At 41.7% G+C, this 18,917-nt stretch overlaps 3 protein-coding genes across 7 annotated transcripts in view; 2 read left to right on the forward strand and 1 right to left on the reverse strand.

The window, feature by feature from the left end:
- Nucleotides 1–6,679, forward strand: part of NADK2 (NAD kinase 2, mitochondrial) — a 30,222-nt gene extending 23,543 nt beyond the window's left edge. For 2 of the 3 annotated variants that reach the window (XM_015848481.3, XM_015848479.3), the window contains exons 9-12: nucleotides 240–295; nucleotides 382–435; nucleotides 1,083–1,206; nucleotides 3,499–6,679. In XM_015848481.3, the coding sequence (XP_015703967.1) occupies nucleotides 240–295; nucleotides 382–435; nucleotides 1,083–1,206; nucleotides 3,499–3,637 (373 nt within the window). In that variant the 3' untranslated portion in view covers nucleotides 3,638–6,679. Of the gene's footprint in view, nucleotides 1–239; nucleotides 296–381; nucleotides 436–1,082; nucleotides 1,207–3,336 lie in introns of all 3 variants that reach the window. The other variant, XM_015848480.3, reaches the window with a different exon arrangement.
- A 197-nt stretch (nucleotides 6,680–6,876) lies between these two features.
- On the reverse strand, nucleotides 6,877–16,018 carry SKP2 (S-phase kinase associated protein 2). Its single transcript, XM_032441434.2, has 10 exons — nucleotides 15,905–16,018; nucleotides 15,243–15,496; nucleotides 14,361–14,472; nucleotides 13,968–14,111; nucleotides 13,266–13,400; nucleotides 12,091–12,189; nucleotides 10,494–10,621; nucleotides 9,893–9,944; nucleotides 9,162–9,269; nucleotides 6,877–8,594 (listed from the first exon to the last, which is right to left on the reverse strand). The coding sequence occupies exons 1-10, from the start codon at nucleotides 15,910–15,912 to the stop codon at nucleotides 8,384–8,386; spliced, it is 1,251 nt and encodes a 416-aa protein (XP_032297325.2). The 5' UTR covers nucleotides 15,913–16,018; the 3' UTR covers nucleotides 6,877–8,383.
- A 92-nt stretch (nucleotides 16,019–16,110) lies between these two features.
- Nucleotides 16,111–18,917, forward strand: part of LMBRD2 (LMBR1 domain containing 2) — a 31,823-nt gene continuing 29,016 nt past the window's right edge. For all 3 annotated transcript variants that reach the window (XR_014939730.1, XR_001551905.3, XM_015848478.3), the window contains exon 1: nucleotides 16,111–16,273. The gene's annotated coding sequence lies outside the window, so the exon portion shown is untranslated. The remainder of the gene's footprint in view (nucleotides 16,274–18,917) is intronic.

An 18,917-nucleotide genomic window follows, 5' to 3' on the forward strand; every position in this document is an offset into this window, starting at 1 on the left:
GCTGTACAGAGAACTAGGCAGCCGAGATGTTCACAGTACTGCTGCACAGAGGCTGCAGTCAGTTTCTGAATCTGGTCCCGGGAGGAAAATTGTTGTCTGCCTATGCTTAACAGCATTCTTAATTTTCCCATTGTCTGAAACCTAGTTCTTTATCTGTATGCAGGGTATTTGGGGCTTTTGTTTTTTTGTTTCCTCAGATTTTGTTGCTTACCAAGCAAGATGTCTACTTTTCTGTTTAGGTCCTATAATATTAACAAGGTAGCAAGTCAAGCTGTTGAAGAAATCCTTAATATCGGTGAGTGAACAGCCTGGTATCACTGGCTAAGTTTACACAGAGATATTCCTCTCTAATTGGTGCTCTTCTTAATCTTGTTCCAACAGCTAAAAAGCATGGAAGTTTGAATATGCCGCTGAACACAGGAATAGTACAAAAAGGTTAGTGAAAAAGGCAAGATTTCTTTAAGATATCATAATGTTGTCCAGTTTATTTTTATATTCTCAGCACTTCAGCTGTTTTAGTGCTCTTGCAATGTTACTGAATCAGAGAATTGTCGCTGTTAGAAGGGAGGTCTGGAGGTCACGTAGTCCCAACTCCTGTGCTAATGCAGGTTCTGTAGAGCAGATTGCATAGGAAAGCATCCAGGTCTGTTGTTCCAGAGAAGGGGACTCCACAACCTCTCTGGCTGCTTGATCCTGTGCTCTGTCACCGTCAAGATAAAGAAGTTTTTCCTTTTTAATCTTTCTCAGAAATAATATTTACATGTATTTGGTGGAAAAAACTTCTGACTTGAAATGTAATCATTAATTTACACTTGAGTATGTGTAGATCTTCATGAGAATTTCAGTTGTCCTAAGACTTGAACGAGCAAATGCTTAATTGTTACTGAAGAGTTAGTGAACGTAGGTCATGGAATAGAGCTGAAGTGAACTGTCATGTAGAATCACCTGAAAGGTGAAGGCTATCAAACACCTGGAAAGACTCAGTGTTATTTCCAAGTAGGGAAGCTGCTCTTTCCCAGACGAATGTGTTTTTCTAAAAACAATTCTACCTACAGAAACTAATGGCTGATTTCTATTTACAGTGACAAACGATTACAATGAATCCCTGCAGTATAGTCCAGAAGAACCAAAGATGTTTTTCAGTGTTCGAGAACCTATTGTAAACAGAGTTTTCTCAAGCAGTCGGCAGCGTGGCTTCTCTTCAAAGTAAGCATTGATTGTAGCAGCTACTGAAGACTTTTCCAATTCTGTTTATTTTCTGTGTGTAGGTAACCCAGGAGTTTTCTTGAAGTGTTTCAACTACCAGCTTGTGTTCTGGGTGGCTTAAGTATGGTTCTAGTAAGAACAGGAAGAAAACGTTTCCAAGCTGCATGATGCTTCCATAACATCTGAGCCACACATGGTCTTACAGAATAAAAGAATCGCACTGTGCTCAGTTTAGCACATATACCATTGCCCTCACTGTGAGACAGGCACTGACAAACAAGTGAATTCAGGGATGGGTCCCTAAGAGTATTATGGGGCTCAAACACATGGTACTTATGGGAAGGAGTCAAAAGGTATTTCTTTACCCCCTTATTTCTTAGTCTTGTCTTCTTCTTGAAGAAGACAAGACTAAGCAGTGGGATACAGTTACTGTCTTCGAGTTACAGAGCAGAAAGACTCTTCAGAGCAGAGGAGAAAGAGGCAACAGTCATGACCTATATGTTATAGAATTCTGATAAGGAAATATTTTTTCACTGAGAATGGTTTGACAGTAGAATAGGTTGCTGAGAGACTTGGAACAGTCCACACTTGAGAAGGCAAGACCAAAAGCAACATAATCTGTCATTGAAGAAAGGCCTGCTTTGAGTTGAAGGCTGTGGACTAGATGTTCTTCCAAACTAAACTGTTCTGTAATTTAGTCATTTTAACATAGAGCACTTTTAATGGAACACACTATAGTTAAATAAATAAAAACATATGCAACTGTTATTGTACCTTTAGAATAACTATGCTGAGAACGATACAGAGTGTCAATATCAACCAAATGTTAATTCAACCTCCTGTGTCAAAACAAAGGAGTTTGACTTTGGAGACCTGAATTCTCCTTTTGAGCCACAACCATGTTGCAACATTTTATGACAAAGAAGTATAACTATAATGTCTTAAATGTTTACTGCTTCTTAGTCATTTTGATATGAGAGGTTTCCAGGTTGAGCAAACCTTGAGAAGCTCGAAGAGTTGACTTTAAAATAGAAATAAATAACTGAATTTTCATCTGTAAGTGCCTCAAGATCAATTCCTGTCCTGTCAACATGGGATATTTTACAGAAACTCTCCTGCAGTAAAAAAAAAGTCTACATACCTATGAAGGATATCTGTCCATTTTTCCTCTTTGAAGTAGTTTTTGCTGCCTCTCATGGTTTGTCATTTGCTCTTGGAGCTAAAAATCTTGCTATTGCTGTTCTTTCTCTTTCCTGAGATACTTTAGCTGTCTAGAGTGAAATGGAGGAATGTGCCCCCAGGCTTCACACTTGGCAGCGACTGGCTAAGGTTTGACACTTGGCCACGCTTCCAAGTTTTTCATCTGTGTGAAAGATGAGTCTTCATGAAGATTTAAGTCACAGGAGTAATTGCTGATTAAATCTTGGAGATCAGAACATGTCTAGACCAAGGCTTAGGTCAGGAACAGTCAGGCACATCTACGTAAGGCTGCAGTCTTGCAGCTTTTCTGAAATCACTCCTGGTTCCCATCTGGCAACATGAAAAAAAAAAATAAAATGTTGAGAACAGTATTAAAGAGAGTATTCTTATTTGCTATATATTTGAAAGAAAAAATCTTGATAGGTGTTAATTTCACTTATAACAATAAGTGAAGAAGATGGTTAGTGACTATATCCTGCCTGGACCAGCTGCAGAAGAGCTGCCTTAAAATTTATAAGCAAGATTTTTCTATTAACCAGACTGCATACTAGCCAGACCCTTAAATATTAAAAGGAAATTGCTGCCATACCTACTTAAGTTGTGTGACAAGCATTCTTATCTTCAGCCTCACGTTTGAAATGACTTTACCTTTTCTGTGAATGACTCTTATAGCATAACAGAATATGGTAATATCCAGAGTATCTGAATTTCAGACACTGCTAGTTGTAAATGCATATTCCACTTGAAGGCCAATACATTGAAATCATGCTAAATTATATAAAACTTCATTTCTATGAAAGATTAGGCAAATCTTTATTAAATGGGATCATCAGTAGCTTTGTTTAAAAATGCACATGAACTAGTTTCATTATCAGGTGTAGTATTATAAGAGCCTTCAGACTCTTGGAGTAACAGCCTGCATTTGAGTAGGTCCTCTGATCCCCTCTGCTTTGGTATTACTACATATGCTCCTGCGTGATTCAGCATGTACTGGCCCACAAAAAGAAACTGAAGAAACAGTCTCTGTTCAGGTAAGTCAGTGCTTCCGTGAACCACCTCACTCCTAAAATGTTTCCTTTTTTTTGTTGGCAGAGTTTGTGTCCGTTCTCGTTGTTGGGACGCATGTATGGTTGTAGATGGAGGAACATCATTTGAGTTCAATGATGGCGCGATAGCTTCAATATTGATCGATAAGGAGGATGCACTGTGCACTGTGTTGCTAGAAGAATGAAAGGAACCCAGTGTCTTCTGCTGAAGCAGTTCTGGATCCAGAGAGAGAACTCCTGGAGGAGGACAGCACATGATAATGCTGCATTAAGTGGGAAGTTGGCTTTTTTTGGTTGTATGAGAAATTGGAGGAAAACTGAGGTGCTTTTCATTCCTTGGGTTGGGGATATCTTGGATGCCTATTTATGCTCTTTTTGCATCTGGTATATAAGAAATTTATCTGAAGTCTTACCTCTAAGTTCAGTGCAAATTGACATTTTTTAACCTGTATGGCAAATGTGAAAGAACATCTTTTTAAACCAGGGGTAGAGGGTTTAAGCACTAAGTCAGTAGCATTAAAAATTCAGATGTACAGTTTTTTAATAAGTGTGGGACTGGTTAAATATATATATATATATATATCTTCATTCACCCACTTTTATAGAAAATCTGTCAAAATGTAGAGATTTGGTGCAAGGATGTATAGATTTTGGTAACTTCTGATGTTGACAGAGTAGAAATACAAATCTTTTGTATGCTTTTCAACAATTTTACAACTTTGTAGTTTCATACAATTCATGGCAAATTTTTTGGCTCATCCAGTATTTTTTTCTACGTTGTAGATTCACATCAAAAGTGAAAGCCTGGTTTAATTTCCAGCTCTTTCATATCTTCAGTGAGGTAGCTCCTACCTTTGCTCTTTGAGTAGATAAAGACTTGAAACTTAAGGCTTCTATTGAGCCCTTTACTATGAATACGATATAGAAAACATGCATACGACATCTCCCCTCACTGAATGGAGTACCTGGTTTGTGTGTGTGCAGTCACAGTGTGTGCAGTTAGTTACCATAAAGAAAGATACGGACCTGAAGTTGAATGATTTGGAACTTCAGGCTCCAAGTTTCTTTACAGCTGCAGAAGAATGAAATGAGCTCAGCTGAGTCCTTCTACATAGGCTTCTGTGGAAACAACGGTATAAAGAGCACAACACTTTTTGATAGTGCTAGATTCTCAGCTATAGAACAGTTTATCATCGGCAGTCACCACCAGTGATGAGCAGTGAATGTGAGCCTGCTCATAGAACTGCACCCATGGAGATGACCCACTGTCACTGCAGCCGCTGCTGAAACACGCTGCTCACCACACTGTGCTCACATCCACTGCATGTTCTCCTTCAACACTCACCAAGTGTCACTGAATGTCAGTGGGTGCCATTTGAGTTGTGTACCTTTGCTTCTCCTGCACTTCCATGTCAGACTGACCCCTGCTGCCATCTGTCACATGGCAACAACACGCAATGGGGTATTGGTGGGAAGGTTCCTCCTGCACAGCCCTACCACCATCTGCTTCTAACACAACAGGCCAATGTAATGAAAGAGGAGGCCTTACTTTTGGAGCAGGCCTTGTAGTCAGAGTGCAAATAACACTTACACGTTACCCTATTACTTTCCCCACAAAAATTATGCTGAGTTCTAACTGATACCGAACTGACAGCATAATTTTATGTGCCTCTGGTTGTTGGTTGCATAACAACAGGTTGTAGGAGAGGAGGTGACTTCAGATACTGTTTTAGAGAAACTGTGAACTTTGCCTTTGGAAATCTGTGCTGATGGATGCGTAGATGACAGGGCAGAATTTGACAAGACGAAGATTTCTACAGCAGGAACTCTTCTGAAACATGACTTGAAAACAAATTCCTTTTTCCTGTCTACCAGGAAAAAATCTATTTCCAAAAGTGAGTTTTTTTTTCAAACTACTTTTGAATGAAGAGACTTCTGTGATAGATGTTCTCAGTTTTAATGGGGATGTTCTCCGGTGTGGCCAATCAATGTATTTATTGCCAATCACAAAATATAAACTTGATTCTGTAGGTGTAGGAAGCGTATAAAGGATTTTTCCCTTACACTGTGTTAGTTTTTGTATTCACTTAGAATTTAGAAACGGGTTTCAGTTCTAAGAAGAACCTGGTATGGATGGAACTTGTTAAAATAAGTTATTGCTGTGTTGTGCACATTTCACCTTTAAGTGTGCCGTAGACCAATTTATTCACCTGATCTTGAGTTATCTGGACTGCAGACCAGAAAAGGAAAAGCAAAACAACCAAATATTCTTTCAAAAGTATCAGAGTGAGGCTCTTGATATCTAAAGTAGTATGCAACATTGATCTAAGTGTCAAGATATAAGACTTTAAAACACTGGCTGCAGAGAATAAAGTTTTAGTTGCTCCTAATCCCTTCATAGCCCATCAGGGATGGCCCTATGTGCCTTTTATCCAGTATGCTTGTCAACATGGTGTTTAGATTCAAAAAACAATGCCAGTAACATTAATTTACAACTTCTTAGGACTTTGCCAGCAACTTTGAGATTAAAATCTTATTTAGGCATTCAGTGTAGCTGAATCGATAACAATTCCTGGCAGAGCTCCTACATGCTAGTTATTCAGAGTCATTTTAGCTGTCATGTTTTAAAGACAGATTATCCTGGGTCAGTTGTATTCCTGATAAAGATGCTCTTATTCTGAATGTTGGGACTAAAACACAAAGCTTTCCAGTTCTGTGGACCCAAAGCATAATCTGATGTAGGGTTTACATTTCACAGTTAAGTTCCTGACTGTTACTTAGCAAAATGTAAATCTGACCTACTCATGAGTGGCCTCTACTGGTTCTGTCTGTATTTTAATTGCACTTGTGTTATAGCATTTACTGGTGAATGCTTGATTTAAATAACAAGGATGGGTGAGAGATCTATAATAGATAATCAGTAAGCAGCTACCTTTTTTATTAAAGAATTGTAAAATCCTTTGTTACAAAGGAAAGCAGTACAGACAACTTACCTTGTAGACAGTGTTCTGTGACAGGGCTGAGTATTGGTGTAACACTGATTTAATTGGCCTGGACTGGCACTGAACTCTTCTACCTGCTGAATCAAATCAAATCCATGGTGTCATCTTTTAGTGCCTGTCCACACTTGTGTTCTGCTATACTAAACATGTCATCTTTGCTTTTTTTTTTTTTTTTTAAAGTTTATACATTATGTAATAAAATTAAAAGTTTAATAGATGCTTGAAGCTGTCCCAGGCCTGATTTCAACTTAAATATATACGTGTGTGTGTGTGTGTGCATGTTTAATGTGCTTGCTTTCATGTACTAAGCATGACATGATGATACCCTGTCATGTAAATCACAGTTGGTCAGGCACTGATTGAACAAGTTCCTGCTTTTTTAGTCACACCAAAACATGGGTGGCAAATCACTAGTCATTCTGTACAATATAGCAATTCCTTAGCTCTTTATTAAATGCAAAAAAGTTTCATGGGGTTACATTACACAGAGAGAGAATTACAAATAGATACACCTTTCCTCTTGAAGTAAACGTTTAAAGTAACTTAAGGCATGAATGCAAATAAGCAATTTTCCACACTACACAGTGAACTGTGTGTACTTATTACTGAGCTTTTTATCTTTGGACTGACTTTGGAAGACACTATGCCTATGCAACAGCCCATTTACCACAATGGTATATCCCCTACTGTTGCTCACTGCTTGCAAGTTTTGTGCTAAGAGACTCTTCAGATAATGCTTACCCTCGTCCCTGGAACATGCCCAGCCCCCAGCTGGACTGGGGGTGGGAGTAGCCTGAGCCAGGTCCCTTCCCCCAGAGGTGTGGGCTCACTACATGTCCCTGGTCTTAGTTTGGTTGGGTTTTTTGGGTATTTTTTTTGCTTTTTTTGTTAGTTATTCAGCTTTTTTTGTGACAATGTAAACTCCTCCTGTTAGTGTTGAAAGATACAGGAAGTTAAATACTAGAAACTTAAGCTGAAAGAGAAATGGATGTCTCTTAATAGCCCCAAAGGAGCTCCTCTCAAAATTCTTACAGTGCAGCCCCAGTTTGTTGCTGCTCAGTTTCAGAACCAAGATACTTGCTCCTGCAAGCACTTTTTCCAATATACTACATACAGCTCAGAGACCCTGTGTAAGAAGTTTTGAGATTATGCTCCTAATTTAAGCTCACTTAAGCACAGAAAAGCAACATGGAGTCCTGTTGAAAAACTTCACAGCAACTCAATTATTATTGCTTCTTATTCATACAGCATTGAGCTCTTAAGTGCTTTCCTGTAGACCTCCATTCCAATGCTTCCTTACTGTTTCCATATTCAGTGAATTCAGACTCACTTCTCTGTCCCTCTCCCAAACAGGATAGCTTCACATCTTAGTACAGATGTCACTCAGTTAATAATTTTAATTGTTCTGACAGCAGTACCTGATTTGAGTTTGGTAAACTCTAGACCAGCAGAATCCATTCAGGAGACATCTAGTGTCTGCACTGAATTTTCCAGGAGTTGCAGAGCTGGAAGAGTTAATCGAAAGCACCTTTACAGCACCGCAGTACAACCACCGCTGCATCAGAACTTGCAGCAGTTCATAAAGGTTGTAACAGTTTCATGACAGTGATTGTTTCACAATTTTTTTTTTTTTTAAAGTAGCTCTCCTAAAACAAAAAGGTTTTTTGTTGTTTTCCTAAAACAAAAAGGTTTTGTTTTTTTCTTTTAAGTTCCTATAATTGCTCACAGATTGCCAGATTTCTAAAGGCTTTTTTTTTTTCTTTTTCTTTTTTTTAAAGAATATAAACGTATTTATAGAACTACGTTACGGCACAAGACCAAGATACGATACTTTATAAAAACGCAACTATGATTGGATGTGCTCTGACTTTCTGCTTCTCAAGGACCTTCACTACACAGTGCATCCACGGCATCCACCATACAAGACCGTTAGCCAATACAGTTTCTCAGTGACAATCTGCATTTGATACCCCAAATTTCATGGTTCCTTCTACTGCCAACAGTTGGCCTTGCAATAGTTGTGAAATGTGAACAATTGATCTTCACGTTAGGAAGTGTCTCCTTGAGGACCTGCAGGGAGCTATCAGACACTATTCCAAATACCTGAAGAGTCTTTAACGTTGGAATTTCACCAAGATCTCTAGAAAGAAAGAAAACAGGGAGAAGTTAATCATTATACTGAAGGCATTTTTTGCAGTCTACATCCAAACTAGATATACATGCTTTTACTCAATTTTTTAGGCTAAAGGCTTTGGTTTCTTACTTGAGGGCACACTTTTTGAGACACAAAACAGGATAGAGCTGAATAGTTGTAATAACGGAAGGCAGAAAAAAATGCCCTCAAGCAAATAACTGTGCTGTGCTTCGGTGCTAACCAATAACTGATGCAGGTGTAGAGAAAGGAAAGTTATACACAGATTCTGACAGTGGTCAGCAAGTACTGTCCATTCTGTTAACATTTCTGAAAGTAAGTTATTGCCACACAATTAAAAGCCTAATGCTGACAGATACTGAGACTGACAGGGCTGGCAAAGTAATGCTTTTAAACAGAGACATAAGGCACGCTAGTCTCCCCATTATTTTACTCCTAGTTTGTACCAGTAAGTTTATCAAAACAGTATTTGTACTTCTTAAGCCTAAAATAAAACAAGTTTAGAATTATTGATCCTCTGAATTAGTAAACCAAGGGCAATTAGGGATTACTTACACTAAGGCAGCAGGTGATATTTGGTAGCATCGGCTAAGACAGAGATGTTGCAGAAAGATGAGTCGATGAAAATACTGGAAACACTCCGGCTTCAACATCACACTGTCACTGTACGAGAGTATATTAATTAGAAATTATCCTTTAATTGTAAAACAGAAGTAAATTTGATTTCAAATTTCTCAAGCTGAGAAGTATAATAAACATCAATTTGTTTTTCTGCCATTAGAGCACTTGAAGGGCAAATGAAGCAGAGATTCTCTGCAGGTAGGTTTTCTTCAGCAGAAGTCATAACAAGAAAAAGTAGTTACCTTAGAGTGAAATTTGAATATATATATATATTTTTAAATAAAATCAAAACAATTCTGTGGCCATGTAGTACGAGAGCTGAAAGAAATTCTCACTAGGTTACTATAAGCTCCTTAGCTTTGCATGTCCAAATGCTTCCTTTTTTTTTTTTTTTTTACCTGTTGACTGCTATCATTTATTAGTGAACAAATCCTTTATGTACATACTATTTACACTGAGTTAAAAAAAAAGTTTAAGTTAGTTACTCTCTCCAGACTAAGTCAAAACAGATAGTATTTTTTTTTCTAAGTTTAACCTAGGAAGCAACTTCTGGCTGTGCAATCCTACTCAGCTATTAATTACTGCTATACGGTTATTCAGAGCAGTATCGTTACCAACCCCCTGCACCATAAGGACTTGAGGACTGCCTGCACAGGAGTTCTTACCTTAGATCTAAGTGCACAAGGAAAGGACATCTTTCCACCAACGTTTTAACATCTGAAAAGAGGTCACAATCAGCCCATCTTTCAGTTAAGACATAGATGCTTTCAATACCACACATATTGATATTATTTGCCTTCTGAATTAACTGTAGGATCTGTAATGTATTATTTGTAGGATATTACACTGGTGCAGAACCTAAGTAGTTATTAGGCTTACTGTTTTTGAATGACCTTTACAGCAGCCACAACAGCAGAAGCCTTATATTAAGAATGCTCCAAAAACTAAGCTCCCTCCCACAGTATCAGAAAGGCTGACTCACAGCTGAACATGAGGTCCATTCAATCTATCCTGCTTGCAGGCTACACTCTTCAAGTGAAGATGAAATGAGTTCTACGTAACCATACAAATTATCTCATTCCTTGTGGCTAAGCTGGAGAAATTAGTAGGATTCTCTGACAGTGCAAACATAAAGCTATGCAGAGCATAGAATCAGTCTCAGCACACAGTGTTTCTAATACTTACAGTGGACACTGATCAGAAGAAAATATAAAGCCTGCTGCTTTGTTTCTTAGTGGAATAAATATTAGTCATGCTTCTATTTACCTGATATTTGTAGGTTCTGTCTGTATCCACTTAAGTTCAGTTGGGTTACTTTTGAAGTAATGTGACTGACTGCTGTTCTGACATGAGTGGCTGTGAAGTCACACCAGGACAAGTTCAGCTCCTGCAACCTACACACAAACAAACAAAGAACTGTTTGGAAGAGTAACTGAAATGGAAGTTTTAGCCTTAGAAGTATCAATGGTATTACATATACATAAGAACTCAAACTGTGGTACATCTACTACCAAGTTTCTGTATTAATTAATACGAGTTTCTCTATGACAATAATTAAGCACTGAAGCAAGTTGCCTAGATAGGCTGCAAGAAATTTGTAGGTTTCCAAAGCTCAGCTGGACAAAGTCCTAACCAGAACTGCGTTTAGAACCTGCTGTGGGCAAAGAGTCAAAGCAACTTCTCAAGATCACTTTCAATCAGAATGATTCACAATCACTGTAGGAAGTTAAATGGTCAAGGGGAGACACTTCATCTTGTATTTGGTTGGTGATATGAACCTGTTCCCACTGACCAGATCTTCACACTGAGAGGCAGAAACACAGATCTCCTACTATCACTTATTAGCATTGGTCAGGTGACCAATTACACTGTTATCATAAAATACTTTATAGTTTTATATATGCACTGGCCAGGTTGTGACCTTACCTCAACTACACACTCAGTAGCATATTACCAGTCATAGTACTGTTTTGTGTGCAGTTACAAGAGATGTAACCTGAGGACAAAGGCACAGTAAACAGCCTGACCAGAGCCTTTAGCTCGTTATGTAAATTTGAAAATACTGCTTTTTTAAGCAGATGGCAGACCTGATCTTTACGCACTGTGCATTATACAGATACTGCCTTTCTTTAAGAAGCTCAGCATCCAAGTAATCAGATCCAGCAGCAGTAAGTATTAACTACCCAGAGCAAGATTAAGGTTTTGTCTGTCCACTGGGCTACTGCAGTTTGATTAAAAATAGTATTTTGCAGAAACAAATTGAGTAGCTTGTCCAACATCTCACAGGAAGTCAGCAAAGAGATCAGGGTGTAAATCCCACACCTACTGAAGCTCAATTCAGTGACTTTTGAGAGCAGCTGGTTTAATCACTAGACCCATCAATCTGAACATGGTGCATCAAATACTGAAGAACTGTTCTACCATGGATGGAAGGGCACAATGTTTTCTGCCATTCATACTGTTCTCTGACTGCATGGGGAGCTCTTGTACTCCACACTCAGGTATCTTCCACAAACTTGTATGCTTTCACACTGTGAGAATTACATATTGCTTTCATTAAGAAAATCAAATGGATATACATGGGTTTTTAACCAACCAAGACCTCCTTTAAGGATGACTAAAGAGACTCACAAATAATTACTGAAGTATTTCTTTGCTATTAAAGAAGAAAATAGATTGATGGAAAGAAATTATATAAGTATTCAGGTAATAGCCATCAGTTAAGCATTTGAGAACATAATAAGCCACATAAGAAACACAGTGACAGACAAATACAGTTGGAATGCTTATAAAAAAACAAAAAGGACAATTCCTCTCAGAAGTTAAGAGTAAGTAGGAATAGCAAACACTATTTTTGTCTTACATAGAACATTTGCTTAACATCAGCTCCAAGGCTTCTGCAGAAAATCCTGAGCACCCACAAAGATTCAGTCGTATCAGACCAGGATTCTTAGCAATGCTCCTGTAGAAGAGAAAAAAAAAGAGAAGTCTGATAAAATCTTGGAACTTCGCTTTTATTGCTAAGATACACGATAATGTTTAAAAGTGAAGATGTTGTGCACAGGTTTGTTGCATGTTCAACACTGTATCTCTTGTAAATTGACCTACTAAAAGAGTCACTAAGGATCTCAACTTCCTGCTGCATCACAGCACAACTTGATGAAGAACACTTGTCTGTTTAAGCACTGGTCCAGACATGCTTTTGTATTTCTAAGCCAAACTAGACAGGAAATAATTCCTCTTCAACTTCTCTTGTTACATCTCAATGAACAAACACCATGGCCTATTCAAAATCATTTTACCTCTACAAAAGACTAAGCAATCTCCCTATAGCACTTACTAGTGAAGCATTGGAACAGGTTGCCCAGAGAGGCAGTGGATGCCCCATCCTTCCAGACATTCAAGGTCAGGCAGAATGGGGCTCTGAGCACACTGTTGTAGCTGTAGATGTCCCTGCTCACTGCAGAGCAGTTGGACCAGATGACCTCTAAAGGCCCCTTCCAACTCAAATGATCATATGATTCAATTAGATGGAGTCTAATTTTTCAGATACTTTTTTCAGTGAAGGTCAACAAAGAAATGAGAAACGGTACAGAAGCACACAGAGCATCAGGTAGAAGAGTTGCTGGAACTCCTTGAAATGCAAAAGAATATGTACACTAAACGTGAACGTGCCCTGGGAGCATAGAAATCACTAAATAAAAGTAGTTCTGCTCTGCAGCTCACAAGCAGGAACAGTAAAAGGACACAACTGCCACAGAGATAAGCAGTTTCTCAAGCTTCCAAGAACCCTGAGAAATTTCAGAAAAACAAAAATAAACAACAAACAACTGTTCCAGAGCAGTGTTTCTTTCCCACTTGGACAGGTGAGAAAAAGGCAGCTTGTACAACCTGCCGGCTAAATCCTTTAAATGGCTAGAGCTGGCCATTTCAAACAACTCCCACAGGGGGCAACAACTGTATTCTGTCCCTAGCCTGCACAAAAGAATGGCACTGAATGTAAGTTATTTCCAGAGCATCCCCAAACATTTCACTCACTTAATGATATCATCAGAAAGCACTAGTCCCTCCAAGCTCAGGTTCTCCAGTCTCTCACAACGACAAAGAATGCTCTGGAGATCTGCAACAGCTACTGTGCAATTTGACAAATCCATGTGTTGAACTCTGAGAGGCCTAAGAGATGAGAAAGCATGGTTAATAAAACCGTACCAAAAAAGCAACTACAAATTTCAAACACCATAAATACATGCAATACTGAGCAAGTGTGCAAAGCTTATAGAGAGCAGTTGTATTTGTGAATTTCAGCTGCACACTGTGTAGACTGTTATCCTTGCTGGCTGTACTAATAACCCACTAGCCAAAACTCTAGAACTTTTATCTTTCTGGTATTCACAACATCTCCAAATCTACCCTGCTGGAGCTAGACTGACTTTTGAGGTTCACATGTAAAAATGCTGACAAGGCTCACATTTCTTGGTTCTATAAGAAATAACTTGCAAGAGCACAATGGTGCTGGAAGTATACTTCCAAATACCATGTTAGCTTATTTCTTAATAACTGACTGATGAATACAGCTCTTACTTCAATATAATGCCTAACCACTGATCAGCTATTCCACACTCCACAGAGATGACAAACGCTAATACTGGTGAAGATGTTAAAAAAAAAAAAAAGAAAAAAACAGAGAAACACTGAAGATTTGAGACAGTTCCATGACTCAGTACACAGCGAAAGCCTTACTTCATGGTTTTAAACAGTGGATTCCCAATACAAGATCTTGGGCAGCGGAACACAGTAACTCCTGCAGGTAGCAACTGTCCAATAACTCCCGGCAGTAGACTTCTGCAATTCAGATCAAGAGTCTGCCAGAGAGATTCATCAAACCTAGGGAGCAGAATTTGCTCATTAGCAAGGAAAAGTCACACCTATGTGTACAACTACAGAAACTTTCCAGACTCCAAAAAGACTGAGGAAGAAAAACCACCCAGGACAATTTCATAATGATAAAATAATTGAGTTATAATATATAATAGACTGAATTACACTTGACCACGTTAGATGGAAACCAAATCATTTATCAACCTATGGAAGCAAAGTTCTTCTTAGCATTAAGTGACGAGAAGTAATACTTACGACAGACGATGCCACCTCTTACAAACCATGGAAACTTTCAGCAAGTCATTCAAGGGCAGATATGCAAAGATTGCCAATAGAAGTTCATCTGGAAGTTCATCCCAAGAAACACCTTTAGGGAGAGTGAACACGCTGTAGTTTAATCTGGCTTATTTTTGCCTGCTGATGCCTTATTCAGTTTGGTTGCCAGAAGGACCACTACAGTACGTCCCTGGACTCTACATACTACTCATCTCTCTTTCACCCCTTCATTTTAAGAAATATACTTCAGGAAATGAGAACATTTCATCTATTTCATTTGTATTCGAAGGCTTGTATGTTTCCCCAAGTGCAGGAAGGGAAAGACTTTTCTAGACAGACATCTCAGGACTTCTTGTCTCTATACATCCCTGCTGAAATGCCCATCCTTGCAACATACCTTACACCCCAAGAAGGGCCCTAAATGCTCTTCAAAACATCTCTCAGAATCTGTTTAAGTTTACTGTGCGTAACCCCAAATTCTCACATGCAGATACAGTGCAAGTGCTTCTGTCTGCCCAGGAAAAAATTGTACATGTTGGAGCTCCCAACAGCTGCCTGTGACCCAGAGCTCATTCATCACTGCTCTGAGGACTGAATCCTTTCCCTGCCAGCCCAGAGCCTCTTTCCAGTAGGGACCCTTGCACCCATTACAGTCCAACCCCAATGGAGTGGAGGGGCTGCTCCCTGGCACCCTGAAGTGAAAGATGCACATCTGGATTCTCATAGTCTGGAGGGCTCAGTTTTAAGATTTCTATATACAAAATTCAAGTCCCTGAGTTTCAAAGTTATACAGGGGATGGGTACAGCAATAACTTCTGTTAATTCAGCAGGGTAAATGAAGGCAGGGCTGCCTACCAGTACCTGGCTCTGCTTCTCGGAGCAGACGAGGTCTGCGCACGATGACGAACTCCTTCTCCTTCACCTTCAGCCGCTTGTGGGGTGTGCAGGCCGGCAGCAGAGGCTCCTGCGGGGTGTTCTCATTGCCCAGCCTGTCCTTCTTCAGCACCGACACCCCCATGCCTGACAGCAACTCCGAGGCCTTGCTGGAACCCCAGTCCCAGCTGAAGCCAGTGGAGACGTTGCTGTCGGAGGAGGGGATCTCCTGGAGATGTTTCCTGCAGGGATTGCAAGACTCAGGTGAACCAGAGCTCTGCGAGACCACCGCCACGTTCTCTGGAAGCCGCCGCGAAGTACAGAGAGCCCCGTAGCAGAGAGCAGGTCTCGCTAACAACACATATCCCCAACTAATGCAACAATACCCACTAAGAAAAGCTTAACTTTAACCCCATTAGAGCGGGGCGATCCCTCAGCTCTCATCCCGCCTCACGCGGCCGTTGGGCGCCAGCAGCGCGCGGGCAGCGTGTGGAGAAGCAGCGCGCCTCAGCGAGCCGGACCGCGCTCCTCACAGAGCCACACGCCCCACAGCAAATCTGCCCCCATACCGCGCCAAGCCACACGCACACACCCCCATCCCTCCTCCCGGTTCGTATTTATCCCTCCCCGCGGGTGCTGCTCCACCGTACCTGAGCATGGCTGCGGATGGCAGAGCGGCACAGCCCCGCTGAGCGGCACAGCCCCGCTCCTCGCAGCGCCCTGCAGCCCGCGCGCCCGCCCGCCAGCCTCGCACCGTCCCGCGCATCCCCAGCCGGCCGGAAGCCGCCGTGCGGGCGCTGCCGGGAGTTGTAGTTCGCTCCCCGCATCCTGTGCCCGCCTCCCGGCCGGGGGCGGTGACAGCGGCGGCGGTGACGGGAAATGTCGGCGGTGCCGGGCCCCGCGGCGAGGAGCGAGGCGGGCGGTGCGGTGTGTGTGGCGGTTTGAGGCCTCGTTTGGGGAGAGGTGGCAGCGAGCATGGAGGGCGGCCCAGCCCCGCGGGACGGCGGCTGCTGAGCGCGGTGAGGGGCGGCGCGGGCCGCAGCGCCGAGTCACGGGCGGGGGGAGCGCGGACGGGCTGGGCCCGGCCACAGTTCCTGTGTCTGGGCTGCGCCGGGGGCTGAGGAAGGGCGGGATGTGACGCTTGTTGTTCGGCTCTTTAGCCCATTTCGGTTGTCTGATTTTCTCCCGAGGAACACGGGCTGTGTGTTGCAGAGCGCACTTCGCTGTCTCCGCTCCGGGCTCCGCGGCCGGGCTGTGTCGGCGCTGTGTGGAATCCGGCCCCACACTCAGCTCCTCGCAGTGCTCACAGGGCCGTGCCCGCAGCACCGCGACGCGTGGCACATGGGGCCGGAGGGATAAATAAGGCGTCATCATGATTTCAGTTCTGATTTTCTGAACAGGCCGTCTGTCTCACTGCAGCATTATGGTTGTAACCACACGGAGACCTCCTCAGTGACACCTGTTCTGTGTGAGCATCCCCAGGCAGGCCAACATTACAAGTTTTGTTCTGGGTTCATCCTACGGCTGCACAGCTTTCTTATTATACATCGTAGTGCCTCCCTGCTGCGTGTTCTCTCTGCTACTATTTCCAGAGTGTCATATGCAAAGACTAAATGTTTAGTTAGTTTTAAATCTTGTTTACATACATTATCACAAAATCATAAAGAGGCAGGGGTTGTAAGGGGCATTATAGCTCACCCAGTTCTAATCCCCCTGCCATGTGCTGGTTGCCTTCACCAGCTCAGGCTTTCCAGGGCCTTATGTAGTCCAGTCTTGAGCACCTCCATGGATGGGGCACCACAGCTCTCTGGGCAGCAGTGCCATAACCTTACTACCCTCTGAGCAAGGAATCTTCTCCTAACATCTGACCTAAATCTCTTCTCTATTAGTTTAGAGCCATTCTCCCTTGTCTGGTCACTATTGGACCATGGAAAAAGTTTGTCCCTCTCTTGCTTGTAAGCTCCCTTCCTGGAGAGGAGCAGGCTCTGCAGGGCATCAGTAACAACATCAAGCTTGATAGAGTTCAGGAAGTGTTTGGACAATGCTCTCAGACATATGGTCTGGTTTTTGGGTGGTTGTGTGCGTAGCTAGGGGCTGGCCTCAATGATCCTCGTGGATCCCTTTAACTCAGGATATTCTGTGATTCTGTACATTCCAAGATAATTAAAATTGCAGGTGCTAATACAATACTAGTTGGTGCATGGTTTGATCTCTGTTTCTTGGAAGAACAAAGCTATGCAGATTGCACCTGTTGGCTCATTTCAGAGATTATTTCTTCCGGGTGGTGCAGTAGGGTAACTGAGCTGGTCAGCTCTCATGGACAGCTGTAGGCCTGTTTCTTTCTGTTGGTAGTTTTGTCAGTGCTAAGAAGCTCTTCATCTGTCATCTGCTTATCTGATCCCTGTGGTGCAAGGGTCAGTGTGTACTATGGAAGCTGGGAGGAAACAAAAAAAAAGACAAACAACAGACTGAGCAGAGCTGAGTATGAAAGTGTCTGAAGGGGTTGTTTTTCAGCGTGGTGTTACCTTATCTTCCTTTTAGTGTTTATAAAACATGAGATATTCCATTTTATTTTTTAAAGATGAAAGTTTCTAAAGCTTAGGGTTAAGCACTTATATTGGTGCAGAGGATTTAGGTGTGTCTTTGGGATTCTTACCAGACAGTTTAGCAGAGTAGGGCAGGCATCAGAGCCCTGTCACAGGTGTTATGGCAGACACTTTTTCTTTTGCCAAATATGCTGGAACACCCTTGTTGACGGCTGGGAGATGGCTGCCATAAGGGCAAGAGCTCACCATGGAACTCAGCACTGATAGTGTGCTGGAGGTGGCAGCTTTCTTAGCTGTGCTCCAGAGCTGTGGAATCAGCTTGAGGTGGGAGGTGCTGTTTCACAGATGCTTTTTCCAGTATGCTTCAGCTATCTTCGATGTTGTTCTTTACAGCATCTCTTTCACGCTTCATTAACTTCTTTGCTGGGCCTTTCTTCACAGATGTGCACTGCTATTATTAGCCCTGCCTTGGATTACCTCTGTTATAAAATTGAATGCTGTTTAGAATCTTCAAGAAACGACTGGGTTGTTTTGTGCTGTTTCATCTAGTAACACGTAATTTCTGTGCCAGGCTGAGTGAGCAGTTAGTTCATTTGTAATGTAAGTACCCCTGGGCTTCTTCAGTCTCCAGGCTGCCAAGGTAATTTAAGACATGGTGGTAGGGAGTCTCTGAGGTAATTAAAGTGTGAACTGCCCCTTTTAGTGTTCTTGCTAAGTCCTTAGCTGTGTTTGGACCTTCAAAGATTTCCTGTAGCAGTTTTGAAACTCCTGTCCTGTATGGGGATACCCAGGTTCTTCCATTCATAGGATTCAAAACACGTGGTTCTAGTCCATGTCTAAAACAAAACAGATTTCCATCTAAATTACAACAAGTTGAGGGTGCTTTATCCTACAGTGATGGAGTGTGTCAATAGATACTCTTCCTCTCAGTGATAAGTTTGTTACTTCTTGTAATTAGAGGAAAAATAGGAAGTTCCGCACAAATGTGCGCAAGAACTTCTTTACAGTGAGGGTGACGGAGCACTGGAACAGGCTGCCCAGGGAGGTGGTGGAGTCTCCTTCTCTGGAGATATTTAAGACCCGCCTGGATGCCTAACTGTGTGACATGGTGTAGGGA

Source organism: Coturnix japonica, chromosome Z (assembly GCF_054131305.1).
Source record: "Coturnix japonica strain WE chromosome Z, WE-NBRP24, whole genome shotgun sequence".
NCBI classification, from domain to species: domain Eukaryota; kingdom Metazoa; phylum Chordata; class Aves; order Galliformes; family Phasianidae; genus Coturnix; species Coturnix japonica.